At 42.1% G+C, this 18,673-nt stretch overlaps 1 protein-coding gene across 2 annotated transcripts in view; it reads right to left on the reverse strand.

Annotated features, from left to right (window-relative positions):
- GRM7 (glutamate metabotropic receptor 7) overlaps positions 1-18,673 on the reverse strand; it is a 527,701-nt gene that overhangs the window by 347,136 nt on the left and 161,892 nt on the right. For both annotated transcript variants that reach the window (XM_090021043.1, XM_090021044.1), the window contains exon 2: positions 4,760-4,976. In XM_090021043.1, the coding sequence (XP_089877169.1) occupies positions 4,760-4,976 (217 nt within the window). The remainder of the gene's footprint in view (positions 1-4,759; positions 4,977-18,673) is intronic.

Raw genomic sequence — 18,673 nt, forward strand, 5'->3', positions numbered from 1 at the left:
TAGTGTGCTGCCAAATGTATGTAGAGTATCTACCTGCAAATATTAAACTGTTTGGTGCATCTGAATTTGGGTGGGCCACCATATGTAATCTGGTAGGCACTAGGGTAGGCATGAAGAGCCTTCACTCCACATAAATATTGTAAATATAAGAACAACACTGAAAGCAAAACTCTAATGCAATTTTTTTCAGGGGCAAAGGGCTTTTTTTCCCCCCACAGGTTCCACAGTTAAAAACTTTTAATAGACTAACGGGAGAAAACGAATTCTGGATTTGTGGGTTCTCTTGATTATCACTTGAAATGTCACTTATGTTTTTACCCATCTTCCTACTGCACAGAAGGTAACTGAGACTTAATTATTCATACTATGCTTAAAGTACCTGAAAACAGAAAGTGCTAAAGAAATACTTGAAAAAGTTAACTTGGGCAAAATCTATCCAAAGAGTTAGAGAGAGGAAACCACTAAGAATCCTATTTAAGGACAAAGGCTGTTAAGTCCATTCTGAGAGAAGATTATTGTGTTTTTGATTTTGCAACTCCACACACCACTTTCAAATCTTACTCCTAATTACTCCTTAGGCGATACAACACCGCTGGAAAGGTAATGCTTGATTTAAAAATAGCACCAGTGATTTGTTGAAACAGTGACCATAAATCTCTGCTCAAATCATGTCATCTGGGAGCAAATGTTCAAACCTAAGCAGACATGATGGACATGGAGCTGTGCAGATACCCAACAGTGATGAGCCATGACAGGCAGAAATGCCCTTGTTTTAGGACCTTCTTCCCACCGCCTTTGTAGTGAACCCCAGGGGACGTCCCCAGTATAGGAGGCAATCACACCCTGTTTATGGAATTTGAGAATATCTGAAGCTAGAAAAAGGAAATGGGATATTAAGAAGTAAATATAAAAAACTAGGTCCCATCAGAAGACCACCGTAAAGTACAGTACAGCCATACGGTCTATCACTGAAGACTTCCATGTATGTATTATTATAGTCAGCAATTAACCTTGTGGTGCAGATTCATCATTAAAAAAAATTCAAAGATAAAGTAATTTTTGAATTTTGCGTATTCTCTAGTTTCATTAATAACCTGAAATTGTCCTTTAAATTTTCCATAATTAGAGCACTTCCCTAATTTATTAATCCCACAGACTGCAGAGGGCGATTCAAATCTTCTCCTCCTGTCAAAATGACATATTCAAACTAGTTTCAAGTACTCATAATAAAAGTCACTTTGGGAAGAATTATTAAACGAATAGATGAGGCAAAAGTCTTTATATTTTGAAAGTATATTTAACACGCCAAGATGGATAGCACTATCCAGTTGCCGTTCCAACGCCTATGAACCTTGCTAAATTGCCAACCCAGAAATTCTGGATTAGCCACAGATTTGAGACAGAGGATGATACACTTGTTAGTGTCTATGGGACAGATTGTCTTCTCCCCCAAAATAAACTTTTGTGAAGCCCATGGGTGTCAAGAGGAAAGCAAGAGAGGGTGTTGAAGAATCAGTTTTAACTACTTTGAGCAGTCACATTACTTGAACACATTCAAATATTCTTAACCCTTCAGTAGGCATATCTCTTTTGATGGCCCCGAAGGAAAGAGATTTCTCTCTCCATATCACTGCTCCTGCTATTGTTTTTCATTACTTATTAATTTGTGTATACATGAATTGATGATCACTTGAACTACATAAAAAGCACTCAGACAAACAGGTACAAAAGCCAGCAAGTCAACCAAATGGAAATCTTAGCAAAATCACTGCCCCTTAATCATCTCATAAAAGAACTCATCTCAAACCCTGATATCATAGTAATTGGCTAACCATCTGGTTAAATATGTGCACTTTACATTATATAGGGATATAGAGTAATACGAGATATATAGTGTAGCACTGCCTCATATCAGGGTTTAGGACATCGCTACAATCCATCTCCAGGGAGATGGAAAAATCCTGTTTCCACTGTACCTGATTCAGGCAATATTTAGTAGAAATAAATACTGACATTAAAGTTCAATTGTTGCTCCATAAAATATTTAAGGCAATAGGATATTCCTAGATTTCCTAGGATTTTAAAGGATCTGGGGAAATTTCTGTCAGACATTAAATCCACTTAGAATTCCACTTAAGCTGTACTGGTGCAACATGTAACAAATTCCATGCAGTCCAGAGAGGAAAATGATACTGTACTACATCTAAAATAACAGTGAAGATTATATGATATGACTTTCCAGACAAGACAGGCTACTTATATAAGCTTATGTACTCTGCTTTTCAGCTTCTTAGTGTTGTAGGAGTGACCTATATTACCAAGCATACAACACTGTTTTTAACAGGGCATCTGTACCACTTGATTTTTCTTTTTAAGAGTAGGTTGTTTTTCACATTCATTGCATGAACATCTATTTCAGATATTTCTATAAAGTATCTGCAGGACAGTATGTTATAAAAGAGTTACAACTTGTTCTTGAATGTAGAAGATGTATTCCCTCTATTATTTTGTCACAGCGGTCGCTTGCAAAGTTTAAATTATAATAAATACTGGCATTTTGTCACTTCCTGTGGCATAATGGCAAAACCATTTTCACTAATACCACAGACATATGCATTCAAATGAACAGAGAAGTTTATGCAAATACAGCTGTCCTCGGTAATATCAGCATAATAAAACAATTTGAAAGCCCCCTCCCTCTGCAATGCTGACTTGGATTATTCTGATAAATGAGATGCACTGAATTACTCAATGACAGTTTGAGGAGTCAGTGAACAGGCTGACACTCTTCAGCTTGCAGATAATATAGACAATCTGCAAAAGTGTGGGGCACGCCGCTTAAACACTATTATAACAGCATGGAGAATGGAAACCCGAGATGTTGCTTTGAGAGCATATAAACCCTACCATAATCCTTTCATTGCAGAATGATATTTCCTTATCAAAGTGGTGAGTAAATTACGGCTCCTGCAGTCATTATCCCAGTGAAGTTTTACCCACTGAACAATGATAGGTCAAGGTTCTCTCCTGTGAACAGCAAAACCTGCCATAACAATAATGAAATGTTCATAATGAAACATTCAGGTCTATCTAATCTGTGAATCTTTATCAGAACCTATAATTATATGTCCATGGAGATGGATTTTATATAAACCCCTGATAATGGGAAGCATCTTTTGAGTTCCTACCCTTACCTGTTGTACATGATTTCAGTCTAGAAATACCAACAACTATGAGTTGTTAATTCCTCACAGGCTGCGTCTACATGAGCAGCCAACTGTGCAATTGTTACTGAGCGGTCACTTAGTACTTGCAAAAGCAAGTACTAAATGACTGGGCAGTCCCGTTGCTGCACAGTTGCTTTTAGCTTCTACTAAAGAGCTACTGCACACTAGCTCATTACCACTGTGCAGTAGCATCAATGTCACGGTTCATGCCCAGTGATGCTACGTCACTGTAGCAACAAGCTACGGTGCAATAGCTTGTTGCTACGGTGACGTACCGTCTCATGTAGATGTGCCCACAGATCCTTCAGGATCCCCCTCAATTCCCAGACTATCTGAGTCAATTTATATTTATGTCTACACAAGGGCTGCTTAATCACTATAGCAATACTGCTTGGCTACACACGTGAAGCAATCCCACTGGGGACATACCTATGTTGACCAATCTGTTCTTTGCAGCAGTATAGCAAAGCTACTCCCAGGAATATGATAAGCTATGCTGCTTATGCTTGTAAAGCCAATCAATATTAAAGGGCTCTGTCAGCCCAGCTCTGTCATCAGGAATCAGGCCACTCCACACCCTGACTGACACAGATTATTTCAGTACAAGTCTGTGAATTGATATTGGCCTGAGACAGCATAAAACACTCTAGGCCTATTTCACCTATTAGATGTCCAAATGTGATCCTTTTACACTTTGCCCAAGTCTCTTAAAACCCATTAACAGGAGAGAACTAATCCACCTTTTGCAAAAACCATTTTCAGGAACTCAGTTGGGGTAGAATCAAATTAGGTAACTGAGGGAATAGGCTCTAACCCTCTATTTGCCTGCTCCATTGGGGTTGTCATTTTTAACTATGGTTAGTGATGTCAGTCCTTTCATTTAAAGTCCAGAACTTTTGGGGAATTCTCTCTCATCATCCACTAAGTCATAAGCAGTCTGAGCAGCAAAAGAAACCCTGAAACCTCAAATATTCCTTTGCCGTGAAGTACTTCCTGACTAGATTTAATTGACTCATTACCCAAGGTACTAGGCTTTTCCCTTTCAAGTAAAGGAGACTGAATTTCCTCAAATGAAATGATCCAGAAAAATAAGAAGAAAGAAAAGTTACAAATTCCCGTGACTTTTTTGGATGGTAGACTAGAATAGCATGACATGAGTCAGTGTCTAATAATTTGCAGCCTTCGAAGAATTTCTAACTGTGAATAGATAAAAGTTCAATATTTTTAAAATATGTCTTGCACCATATCATCATAATATAATGTCGTGTACAGTGTACAGTGAAATACCAGAAGCCTGATGAAATTCAGTGTTTTATATTTTCTTAACAGTGCATGAAAACCATTCAAGTTTCAAACCCTCAAGTGTTTGGTTTTTGAAACTCCATGACCAGTGCAAGAATGAGAATATCAAGGGGCCATTACAGAGGAATTGTAAAGTAATGGAACAATTTTAGAATCAAATATTTGTTCAGAGAAAAATGGTACAACGCGTAAAATCTCTCTCCACTGCATTCAGTTCTCTCTTTGCCTACCTGCCTCTCTGGAAATCTGCATGAAAGATTCCACTCCTTTTTCTCCATAATTTCCTTCAGATGCCAAAGTGGACACATAATTCCACCCCAAAGCTTTTACAATGTCCACCATCGCTTGTGCTTGAAAGGAATCTGGAGGGACCACTCGTGAGAAGAAATCGTAACGTCTGTCATCACTTAACTCTGGTGCAGTTGAGGCATAACTGATCTGTGGGATCTGTAGAGAAAAGAAAGTTGCTGGTTAATCATCTACTCATATACTTATCTCACTTCTTGCAATTAGTTTCAGCTGAGCCTGGGTTAGAGCTTTCATTACAACCACCTGCTGTATTTTATCTCTCCCTGACCACCTAGACTAGGGACAAAAGTTGCACACAAACTGGTTTAAGAGAACAAAACTGGTATGAACCTGTAACAGAACAGAAGTTCAGTGAGCATAAATTGCTTTCACAATGGCTGAAACAGATTTAAGATAAACCTGGTTGGATGTAGCATCAAATTTAGCTGATTTAGTTCAAGCTGGTTTATGGACTTCTGTCCCAGATCCCTTCCCAGTTCAAGTTAACTCGCTTTCCCCCAGCATCCCAGGATACTTTGCAGCCCTGGGCTGCATTATCTGCTTCAGTGGAGCAGGGCTGGCCCCTCCCCCAGCTATCACAGAGCTAAGACACTAAAGCCTCTGTTCCCTGTCAGCACCTGCCAGCCCAGCAAAATGGGGTGGGGGGCAAGGGAATGGACCCCCAAGCTCCACCTGTACAGGACAAGGAGAAGGAAAACCTCAGCAGTGCCGGCTTTTTTCCCCTGCAGTAGCCAGGTAAGCAGGGTTGGCATCATCTCAGCCTCTGCCCCCACCCAACCCCCAGCCTGTGGGGGGGAGCCTTACAGGCCTGGGCCTGGCCCCCCCACCTCCCCAGTCTGGGGTCTGCCTGGCACAGGATGAAAGCCCCCACTGGGGGCTTTTTGCTCCACCGGAGCCCAGTTTATGGGGCTGACATTGGCTCAGCCTCACCCCCTCCCCAGCCCCCCACCTCTGAGAAGGGAGGTAAGTTAGGAGTGGGAACACACTGGCCTGGCCCACCACCAGTCCCACCCCAGGCAGGGGTCTGCCTGATGTGGGGGGTATGGGAAGGAAGCCTCCCTGGGAGCTTTTCACTCCTCTGCACCCCGGCTCACCGGGCTGGGATCAGCTAAGCTGTGCCCCCTCTCCAGCCCGTCCTATGAGAGGTGTGGGGTGGGGGCGGGGGGTGCAAACACACCAGCCCAGCTGGACACTGGACACCCCCATCCAGGGTGGCATGGGGCAGTAAGTGCCCCCACTGGGAGCTTTTCCTAACCCTGCAGCCTGGCGAGCCAGTTGGGGAATCAGCTCCATTCCCTCCCAGGGAGCAGATGTGGCTGAGCCAAACCTAGCCTCGCTTACCAGGTGCAGTTATGAAAAGCCCCTGGTGGGGGTTTCACTGCCCCCATGATGGGCAGACCCAGGCTGAGGGGTGAGGCTGAGCGGCCAGGAGGGGATGGGGCTGAGCTGATCCCAACCCCACAAGCTGGGCTGTGGGGCAATGAGAAGGCCCAGGTGGGGGCTTCTCTGCCAGTGCACTGGGCAGACCTTGTCTGGGGGCTCTGTGCCGTGCCCAGCTGGCCCTAGGCTTTAGCTCTCCAGTCCCCCATCTCTGACAGGAGGGGATTGGGAGCGGGTAGGGCTGAGCTGATCCCAGCCTCATGAGCTGGGCTGTAGGAAAGCAAAAAACCCCCATGGAGTCTTTCCCCCACGCCTGGCAGAATCGGGGGGGGGGGGGCAATGCCGGGAGGAATTCCCCCCACCCTCTCTGACAGGCATGGAGTTGGGGAGGCAGTGGAGAGCTGAGCTTATCGTAGCCCAGCTAGCCAGGCTGTGGTGGGAGAACCCCCCCACGGCATGGAGGCTTCTCACACTAGGCGGACCCCAGTTGGGGAGCCAGGGCCAGGTGGTGTATTCTCCTCCCCACCCCCGTCTCAGAGGTGGGGGCTGGGGAGAAATTTTCTGCTGGCTCTCCCCTCTCTGTAGCTGATAGCAGGGTGTTGGGGGGATGGGGAGATGGGTCAAGCAACCAAACGGGCCTGGGCTGCCACTGGGCTGGGTTTAACAGCCTTAGGCAGCTGGCCATGAGAAGTGGTGTGCGAGAGTGCCCTGAGGCTCCCGGCCTGGGCCAGACAGGCTTCTGTCTGTCTTGGCCACCCAAACGCTACACATCAATTCAGTTTGTTATTGGTTCAAGCTACACAGCTTAGAAAACCTGCGAAGAATGAACCGATTCTGCTTTGGGCTTTTTGAACCTCTGCACTTAGCCCTAAGGTATAAGTCAGTGAAGCCACCTCTTAAAAGAACTCAATAAATCATTTCTTATAAGACCAGTTATTAGTTAATTTTCTGAAAATTTTCTTACATGTATGTGATTGGGGGGGGGGGGAAGTGCTGTGAAGCTAATTATTGATCTTACCTATGCAGATCAAGAGTATGCATATACAAATAGAAATGTGTGCAAGCAATTGTTAATTGATGTATAAAGCTTTGGCATTTATACATGAAGTCATGTTAGTACACAGAAGCGGTTCATGCCATGGTATTTCATTTTGCAACTGACATTCTGAAAAAAAAAATCAAACACTAAATATTTACGTCCAGTGTTTAAGCTACTGTACCCTTGTGGTAGAAGTTTAAAGGGCAACACATAATTTACATGAGGTTATATCTGTGTGTATGTGAAAGTTCATATACGCATACAGCCTTTCAGAACACAGGTCTTCATACATAGGTTGGACTGAGTCACATTACCTTTGTCAGATTGGTATGTGTAACTGGTTTACAGATGTATGATTTCAGCCTCACCATCTACCACAATGCATGAAAATGAAACCAAGTTCAAAGAATATATTTTCAAATACTATTTAAGTTTCAGGTTTATAATAATTATAATGGATTAATAGTCATCAGCTTTCTTTTGTTCTCATAGTGTTACAGCTCCCATTGGTATCAGAAAGAGCACAGACTTCTTTAGACTCCATAATCCCGAATGACTAAATAACAGCAAAATTAAAATGTCAGTAACAAGTATAAAGCAGGGATGATCTTCAAATGATATTTTTGGCTAAGTCTAAGGGAAACCAACAGTTTTACCATGAAGCTGGAGGCCCTGGCCTGTTATGTATTTGTGAATGTGGACATGTGTGCAGGCATGGGCACATGCATGTGTATGTATGAGCATCTGTGTCTGCATGTTTGTGGTTTTGGGTGTAATACTGTATAAGAACATTACATATATATTCATATATACATTATTAAATATTTGGTAGCTGTGTTGGTCTGAAACAAGACGACATACAAAAAAACTAGAACTCCTGGTTCCAAAATTATACCTTTTATTAGACCAATTGGGAACTCGCAAGAAAACTGTCCTTTTCTGCAAGCTTTCTTGTGATTTCTTGCGAGTTCCCAGTTGATCTAATAAAAGGGATCATTGTAGAACCAAGAGTTCTAGTGTATAAACTGAACAGCTGCTTAAGTCAGCTGAAATATCTACAGTAAGTTATTTCTTATTCTGTTAGTTTTTAAACATTCAGATCGAGTCCACTCAGGTGTGGACACATTTCCCACTGGATTAAACTAGAACATTTTGCATGCTGTACTTGCACAAAATGGTCAACAATGAAAGGGCATAGGTCTTCCTGAGACCAGCGACCACAGGGCTAACATGGTGAAAGAATACCAGGTTGTATAGCTAATGGTACACACGGAAGTGATACAGCTAGCTTCATGCCTAGCCAGTTTAACTCCCAGGACTGAATGACCAGAAACCCATCTGCAGCTATGTTACCTGGAAGTGGTTTTTGGTGCCAGTTCTGAGTAGGCTTGGATTTCATGTCTCTGGACTTGTAGCAGAGTTATGCAACTGCTTGGTCACAATGCCCTTTCCACATTATGGGGCTGTAGTTAGGTTACTGGGTTAACTGAGGGTGATTTTAACTGTAAAAATGGAATGCTGTGTGAGCACTAATAGACGGAGAAGGGCTGATAGGCTTTTATTTTTCTCTTTGGCTGGGGATAGAAATTACACAAACAAATATAAGCAACCAGAAACTGGTTCAAATCTGTAACGCAACAAGGCTAGGGATAGATATTCAAAAAGCCTGAGTCAAAACAGATTTAATCTTTGCAAGTTAGTCTAACCTGGCTAGGCTGAATAAGTTTGTAACCATACAGACATCCCCTCTGGACTGAAAAAATGCAGGCACATGCCTGCAGTGGCTCAGGCTAAAAGCCTGGAGGCGGGGACAGGGCGCTAGAGCAATCCTCCCTTCCCTTCTACAGGGTTGACCTGAGGAGTGGAGGTGTGGCCAGGCCCCCACATGATGCTCTAATAAAGAAGCCCCCCCCCCCCCATTAAACCAGCAGGGATTTACACACCATTTATCACCCCATTAGCAAAACAAAAGGATCTCTCATTAGTTCAAGCTCTTCTTAAACATTTTTTTCCAAGGAAGGAATGGAGGGACATTACCAGCTGCCTGTTGATTAGTTCCAAAGAGCCATAAGCCACTGTTCTATCTGCCATTGTCCCATCTCCCACAGCACAGACATAGCCAGCATGTGGTCTGCTAGCTAATGCTGAGAGGTGTCTGTGTAAGGCAGAGGGGAGCACGGATCCCTGCTGGAGCAGGGAGTGGTGGGGATGGGAGGGAAAAGGAGGAAGCCAGGCAGATGCTATCTATGCTGGAGCTGCAGCCTGGGAGCAGAGGGGAGAGGCCAGCCCTGCTGGACTGGAGCAGAGAACAGAGCCCCACCCAGCAAAGCATCTGGGATTTGGGGGGACTCTCATTTAACTTAAACCAGGAAGGGATCTGGGACAGACATTGCATAAACTGGTTTGACCCAGATCAGTTAAGTCTCATACTACATTCAGCCATGTTCATCTCAAACCCATTTCAGCCATTTTCAAACCAATTTATGTGCACTGAACATCTGTTCTGTTACAGGTTTAAATCAGTTTCTGATCACTTAAACTGGTTTATGTGATATGTCTGTCCCTAGCCCAGAAGTTCAATACACCTAAACTTCTTTCAAAATGGCCAAAACACGTTTTAGATAAACCTCGATGAATGTACTATCAGAGCAAACCTATTTAATTTAAATCAGTTTATTGAACTTCTGTTTTAGATCCCCTCCACATTCAGGTCAACTCGCGGTCCCCAAGCATTCTAGTATACTTTGCACCTCACCTGCAAATCTCTCCTCACAGGGTGGCAACTAACCTTGGCCCAAGCCATCTGCTCCAGCAAAGCAGGGAGGTGTGCTCTAGCACCTCACCCCATCTTCTGGCCTGGGCCATTTCAGGCATGTGGCTGCATTTCTGGAATCGAAAGTGAATGTCCGTTCACTTGCATATTAGTTCAGTCTATGCATTTAGACTAACCTGAAAAGATTACATCGATTCAGCCTCAGAATTTTTGAGAGTCTGTACTTAACCCTAGGGATTTTATTAACCACTTTCTTGGATGTCAGTCTTGCAGAACCATCTCACTTTGTTTTGAAATTTTAATACAACCTCAAAATATTTTTTGAGATGGGTTAAGAGGGATGGTATTTGGCTTCAGATTATTATGAGCCTCAGATTTCAATAGGAAGTCCATGCAAATCGAGGTTTCAGATCCACATAAATCTGCAGCAGAAGATTGCAGAACTTAGTAAGTTCCACTCTCTGGACCAAAGATCTTTTGAGATTTTAGCTCTACGTGCACCAGAGCAGGAAAATATACATACATGGAATCTGTATAGAACCAATTATTTTGGGGAGAACCATAACCTCATGTGTCAATTAAGCTTTCATTTCACCCATGGATCTACAAACACCAGGAAAATCCAGATCATTCAGATTTGAGGTTTCAGTAATGACCATTTTACTTCTTATTAAAGGAGATTTAGAGTGGTCAAAGTGCAAAATGTAAACTTGGTGCTCAGGAAAATGCTGAATTGACAGCCCCAAAAAACTAAAGTCTTCAATTTATGCGTAAATCTGATACAGTCTAACTTGGGCAGTGGCAGTATAGGCTACAGTGCAATGCCATGTTAATAATCCTTGGCAGGGAATGACTTCTAGGAAGAGTCTGATCAGCTCTCAAGCTGCCAACTGCAACCGTCTACAATTGAACCAGCTGGTGTCAGTTTCGATTACGTTTTGTGATATGGACGCTGAGATGTGGAGATTGCTGACATTGGCAGAATAAGTGAACAAAAGTTAGTAATACCTAAGATGCTCTGTATTCTAACTACAAACAAAGGGAAAAGCTTCTTTCACCCAATGCAGATGCCTAAGAGCAATATTCTGAAAAGCAAAGACTGGTACTTCCCTTTGATCTCTTAGGCTAAGTATAAAGGTTCAAAACGCCCACGGCAGAAGTGTTCTAAGTTTCGTGTTTTACTCTAAGTACTCTAGGTTAGGTCAGGAGAGGACAAAACAGACATTCTTTCCATGGTGGGTGGTTCCTGCACAGGCTGGGCCAGCAAGCTGAGGGTGCTCAAGAACACTTCCCAACAGCAAGGTCACCCCCGATTGGCCAGCCCAGCCCTCTCCCCCAGGCCTGCCTCCCCCCACCCATAGTGGCCATATTTCAGCAGTCCTCCCACTATTGCTGGCTGGCTCATTTAGGGCAGCCAGTCTTGCAAAGCATAGGCATTTGTCCTCCAACCAGTGCACCACGCCCAGTGAAAAACCTCTGAGAGAGCCACAATCCCCAGGTTCTGGAGGGTTTTATGTACCCCCAAGCCCTAGCAATTGTGTCTGCCACAATCGCTAGGGCTCAGGGGTGTTTGAAACACCCATTTCCTGAGGATCACAACTGCTGCGATTCCTGGGGCTCAGGGGTTTCTCACTAGGCATGGTGCACTGAAGGGGAAGCAGATGTCATGTAGTATGGGCACAGGCCCAGCCCCTCCCTCTTGCACGAGCCAGCCAGCACAAGTGATGGGGGAGGGAGAGGGAGCTGCTGCTGCTGCTTGACCCCAGCTGATTACAGCTGCAGGCAAGAGCCTGACAGTGATGCCAAGCAGTGGCTGGGGGGAGCACATGACAACCCTGCACAAGCCCAGCCCCTGCTACACAGACCCCAGCTAGAAGGGTCAGGGGCTCCATTCCCCCTGCCTGCCCCTCCCCCCACAGCTGAGAGGTGGAGGCTGGGGCAGGCGGAGGGGAGGTGGGGTCTGAGCCAGGCAGCAAGGAGAAAATTCCCTGCCATGGAGACCTGGCCCCACTGCAGACCCCAGCTGTTGGGGGCTGGGACCAGGGTGAGGGCCTCAATACTCCCACTCACCCACCCCCTAGCAGTTGCCAGCCAGACTGTGGAGCAGAGGCTTTGCTGCCTCTGCTCCGTGACAGCCCAAGGGCAGGGGCAGGGGCATGCCCATATCAGCTGGAGCAGAGGAGTAGGAGCAGAGGCTAGTCCACTCACCTTGCAAGGGTGGGTTAGTGGGGGCCCATAAAGCATCCTGGGATGCAAAGAGACTGCAACCTAACTTGATTTGGGAGCGGATCTGTTAGTCAATAGACCAGTACACTACACTGAACCAGGTCTATCTGAGGACCAGGTTCAGCCATTTTGACACCAGTCTGCGTGCTCTGAACTTTTGTTGTGTTATAGGTTTAGACTAGTTTCCGATCACTTATCCCAATTTATGTGTAATTTCTGTCCCTGGCCTTCATTACTGTTTCCCATATTTTATTTTTTTAAAAAACATCTTTTAGAAAGGGAGTATTTTTCTGCCCTCTAATCCATATTCATTCTCTGTTTTATCCTGCAGTTATCTCATGTTTAAAACGCCATACCCTGCTGCCATGGGTCTGAGTGGGATGTCAACAGATTCAGCATTACAATGAATTCACTGCAGGATTAAAGTAGCTAGCAAAAGACGAGAAACTGAAGGGAAGACAGACTTTGTGTAAGCACATATGTATCTTGGAGAATTTTCAAAATATGGCTTATAAAATTATGAATCATAAATCCATTTTAAGACCTGTATAATGTATATGTAATATCATCCCAGCATGACAGTCCAAGCTTACATTTCTATGGTATGTCAGCTCAGCAACTGTTGAAGACTCTCACCCAGGACTCTTCCAAGCAGGGATCAAGTGATGCATGTTTATCAAATTAATCACGTCTGCTCATTCTAAATATTAGTTTAAATTAAGAAAATTGAACCAGAAATCTCAGTTAAGAAATCAAATTCTTTTTCATTATAGCATATATTTGTTATATTTAAGGTATATTTTCAAGTAATATAACATTTATGATAAAACACATCCAACATGACAAATTTTGTTGTATTTTGATTAAAGAAATGGAGACAACTTTCACTCAATCATGTTTGCCTTGTAACTTTTCAGAATATTTTGTTCCATTGTATTTTCCACTCTTTCAATTTTCCTTTCCACACAAGAACAGAAACTAGTTTTGAAACATCAAGATGTCTCATGGGATAAAAATTCCATTTTCTGAAGAACTCTAGCATCTTGGTAACACATTTCTGCTTTGGAAGCCACAGACAGCAGTTCTCACTGGCCTTTGCATAGTCTGCAAACATACTGGAACCGGTGGCAAATCTTCATGTTGTCTACCACCTTCCTACCACTACAGACACTCATGCAGGAGCTAGGCACAATATAATGCAAGCATTTCCCAATGGGCAGGAAATATCCTGCTGGGAAGGAACAGGAGGATTAGCTGGGAAGCACCAGAATCCAGGATTTCAGGGGAAGAGCAACTGGCTCTATTTTTTTTTTTTCTCTCTGAAGGAAGCTCACATTTCCAAAGTTTGAAGGATGCTAAGCAAGCCCATAATGGAGTCTCACATTTTTATAAAGTCAGTTGTTATGTCTGAGGTATTTTTCTAGGCATGACACAAAAGCATTTCACATGCTGCTCCCCACAGATGATACTCTGTTTAAAATAAGAAAAGTATAATTGAAATTGATTGTGCTGCATTAGTCAGTGATTAATTAAGTTGTAATTTATTTTTAACATTGCACATTATTGTTCATCTAGCTCATTTCTGGTGTTAATGAAGAACGGTCTCTAAATCCCTTTACAACTTTTGTTATTTTGTTCGAGAAGCAGGCAGTGTTGAGCCCTGAGTTCCTTATCATTTTCTTAACAGGTGCAACCAAAGCTTTTCAAGAAAATATTTTAGGGGTAACACTGCAGACGTTTTTCATTTCCTGTTAATCCACTATATGTCATATCAAAATCTATCCTAAACCCAGATCCACGTGAAATCTTTCAGAGTAAAAGGAAAATGAAGTACAAATTCGGAACTCCATTATAGTTTGCACTGCATGAGTATGCCTTAGGAGGAAACTAATGCACGATACACTTCCCTGGCCCTGTGCCTCTCTGTAAGAGGCAGACTATCCTGACCCTTAGACAGTGCACTCCAGCTCTATCATTTGAAATAGCTGTCTGGCCAGGAAGCATAGTTTGTACTCCAATGGCCAACATATTCAATCACTCTGTGAGAGACAGGCTCATCATCTGAATTCCAAAATGCACTCATAGCCACTGAATTGTGAACAAGGGGAAGTGTCTATTCCATACTCATATCTCGAGTATTTTGTTGCATATTAGTCTCCTTCACTTTATTGATGCGGGAGCGGTCTTGCAATGCAGTCCATATCTTAATAATGCAAAATTCTTGAAGGTGCCTCTTTGGATATTTGTCATCTCATAGTTTCCATGTGACAACTAAACCACAGATCACATAGCAAACTAATTATAGAAAACATCTAGGAAAATTTAAACTGCATTGCTCTGGTTTTTCATTTCATATTGACTTCATTTTTTTCCTTTTATTCTGCTGCTCTGCGCTGGAAACAAGGAAGAGAGCTGGTGCCAGGTGAGAAAGCAAGCTCTTTGAGAACTATCAGCTAAGGACTCTCCAGCTATGTATTAGAAAGCTCTCTCATACCCTAACCTTTTATATCCCAACCTCTCTACAACTTTTACTCACTCTTTCCCATTTTCCCCTTTGATTCTTGCATCATGCATATTAATGATGCCATAAAATAATTCTTAGTGCAAGGTTACTATAATGAGACAGAGTTGTCATGCTTTATTTAGTTGCTTAGCAAAAAGTTTATGAAAAAGATGCACCTAAACCCACTGGCCAAAGGACTGTTGCCATGATCCTCAGAAAAATTCCTTTTTTTTGAAGTTTTATGTGCAATTAACATAATGCATGAGTGTACCTGTTGAGATATTAATGAGCTCCCACTGGGGTATTATTAAGTTCACAGTTTGTTGCAAATTCACTTTCAACTTCCTCTTAAATTTTATTGATTCGGTTTCCTGACAATAGGAAAAAAAACTTTGATAAAGTCTCTTGAATTTGTCTTTTTTAGAAACACAGTGTCGGTCTAGCCAAACTGCGCAGTCCTGCCAATAATTTCACATTCCAAAGGAAGATGAGTGAAGAATTTTCACTTGGCTGCAAAACCCTTTGATGCAAGTTGATGACTAACTTTTTTGAATAAGTTTACATCTCAGATTTTACTCGCATAGAAATTTCTCATGTCAAGACTTAATCCTCAGTTAGTACAACAATACTTTGTTCAACATTTACATGTTTAATTACATAACAAGCAACTCCAACAAACAATTTCCGTGAATTAAAATTTTCTATGGGCCAAATACTCAAGATCTTCCTTATGTTTTACTTCATCCTTAATGAAAGGAAACAGTTTCCCCTAAATAAGAGGAGGCTAAAATTAGGGTCAATAGTGTTGTCAGGCACTGAAAAAATCAGTTATTTGGTTATAATCTAAAGCCCACCGATGGTAACAGAAGACTGTGCATTGACTTCAAAGGGTTTAGATCAGTTCTCAAGCTAACTGCGATTCCAGATTTATAGTGTCCCTTTCTCCATTTTAGGAGAAGAGTCATAGTGGGGGGAAATTCAGCTGCTCCCCCCTTGAAGTTATCCATGCTTTAGTCTGGCACTGTACTCTCACCAAATGAAGGACATTTTGGCCATAGCATCCAGCAGCATTCCCCTGACTCCATAAAATGTATGCCATTCCTTGGCCTATTCTATGTATCACAGTAGATGCACATACATATAATAAATAATTTAAATACATTTTACTATGATTTTCTCTCTTCCCTCATATCTTTTCTGCCAAACCAAAAAAATGCTGAAGTTAGGAGTTTGGGTTGAGATTTTCAAGTCTAAATGACTAAACAGAATAAGTTTGATTGAAAATTCAGGGGACTTTTGCCATGAAGGTCTGTATTTATGAGATTTCATGAGAAAATACACTAGAAGGGATTCCCGAATGCATCTAAGTGACTTCAGAGCACAAGCCTACAATGATCTTAAATAAGGCTTTTAATCCTAAATCACTTAAGTGGTGTTTTGCTGGAAAGCTTCAAATGCTTGGTATTTCAAGGTAGGAGTGGATTTTGAGCCCAAGAAATTAGAGAAACAACAAAATCCTGATGATGATCAAAGAAAACTAATATGTGAAAAAGGTCTGCATAAAAAACTATACTGAGAGAGAGAAGACTCACTAGTTTACACTTTAGTTCATGGACGCCTAACTGGCTTTGAAAGTTGGGGTAGGACATAAAATTTGCAGGAGCATTGAGCAAACGAGTACATTGAAAGAAGGACCTTCATAAAATGGAAAATTTTCAAAAGCATTAATCTATTTACAGTTCCTATGTTTTATCCCTTACTTTTCCTCACCATGTTTATCAATTACTAAAGCTATTTGTGTTCAAACAATGTCCTGTTTACTCATACCATGGCCTATCTTTTATTTCATCCTGCACTGAATTCATAATGATGAATTAGAGACTGACACTATCCTCTGCATAGGAAATGGATATAGAGGTTTAGAAGATACGGGAACACACATACAGACGAGATCAAACATAATAAAAAGCTAAGCTGGGAGAAGGAAAGCAGCTTTTAATAAAACATAAATATCCTCAGCAAAGGAAACATTAAGAACCCACACCAAATAAATGAATCATACATATGAATGTTTTCTAGATATTAGTTACTTTGACAGCATAAATCTCACTCCTCTAAATGATACCTACCTATTCACCTTTCACTTGCGAGTGGGCAGGTGACAGGGTACCTGTAACCTTGGTCATAGGGATCAAGATACAAGGTTAAGAGCCTAAAAAGTAAACAATCTAAATCCCAATTTTACAAGCAGCCTAAGGATCAGATTTTCAGAAACTCTTAGTGCCTACAAATGGTCAAAAGAACCCAGCTCCCATGAAAGGTTTTCTGAATCAGAGCAATCGTATTGCTATACATTTTTCGGTGTCAACATTGCATATGCTGGTCCATGACCTTGCTTCTAGCTACTAACACAAGATGTGGTCAGAGCTATAGAAGTCTTCCATACCCAAAAGGAATTCTAGGTTACTGAGTACTTCTGACAGGCTGGTCCTAGTTCCCCTGCCCCCCCCACCCCCCGCATGTGCCTTTTTTCTTGCAATCTGACTACAGCTGCTCCATTTACCCTCCTCCCCTGTACTGAATAGCTTAAGATTTTTTTAATTGTTTTTAGTTTATTATAGTAAGTTATTCCTGTATCTCATATATTGACTGCATCCTAGTTGTACACACATGAGAGGTCTCATCTATATGTATAGATAGCAATTTTCACCACGCAAATATGTGCTTTGAACGTTCTAGGCAGACAGACCACACATATTTTGCCAGAGCAGTTAAGGAAACCTAATGAAAATGCAAACCTAATAAGTACAGTTCTCAAGGGAGGGTCTCATATCAAGATACTTCAAATCTGGTTACTGACCTCCTTTCATATCACCTCAAGTTTCTCACGTATTTGGATCCTACATTTTGGTAAATCATCACATAACTAGCTGTGAAAATTATATCAGGTCAGGGCTTGGTGCCTAAGCAATATTACTCTCTCTCTACTCACCAATGAAAAACACCCCCATATCAGCAAAGCAGGAAGCAAAAAGTTTACCCATCACAACTTCTCCTTACAGGACATCTGTATCTATGGTAACATGACGTATGTCTGATTTGCATTTACAGAGAAGTGCAAGAGAAATATCCATTTCTGTATTAAGATACAGTGAACTGCCTCTAATAGTTTTTCATATTTTATCTATTCATTGCTCTGTCCCTACTTTGATGCATCTTCCCATAGGTCTATACTAGTTGGTTGATATCATAGGGAATTTTTTTTTAATATAGATAATGGATATGGCAGAAAATCACTAATAAACACACAAAATAACAAGACCACCAAAGACCTTTCAGTTTCAAATACAACTAAGAAATAAGATGCCACTGTATGTTAGTAAAGAAATAAAGGGAAGGAGAAGCAGAAACGCAGTGCTGAGCTATGGCATCACCATGTCTTGAAATGCTGTCGATTCAGGTGAGGCCCCACTGAACTATGTGGCAAATCACAAGCCTTTGGCTTTGCACTAACCTCATGCAAAGGAAGATGCCACGATGCGGTGCTGTTTGGGTATCTGTCCAAGCAGAAGAGGACCCCAGCAGCCTGATTCAACCAATTCATTTCCTGCTTTAGAAATGCCTTGTGGAAGGCCAGGACCTGGCTCATATATGGGTACACAGACGTGTCAATGTATGCTTGCATCAGAATGGGACTGAACAAGATGCAAGGGAAGACATCAGGGAAGAAATGGTGGAGAACATCTGGAAGAGGATGGACTAGCACAAACTTTTCAGAAGTATGTCCCCTGAAGAGAGCGACAATGATGATGGTGACGATGACGAGGGCAGATATAACAAGAGAAAAGAAAGTGACAATGACGACAACAACGACTAAAAGAACTGGGAAAGAAAGGAGGGTAGGGAGGGGGAAG

Source organism: Crocodylus siamensis, chromosome 11 (assembly GCF_052110815.1).
Source record: "Crocodylus siamensis isolate JL-2025a chromosome 11, ASM5211081v1, whole genome shotgun sequence".
Lineage (NCBI taxonomy): Eukaryota > Metazoa > Chordata > Crocodylia > Crocodylidae > Crocodylus > Crocodylus siamensis.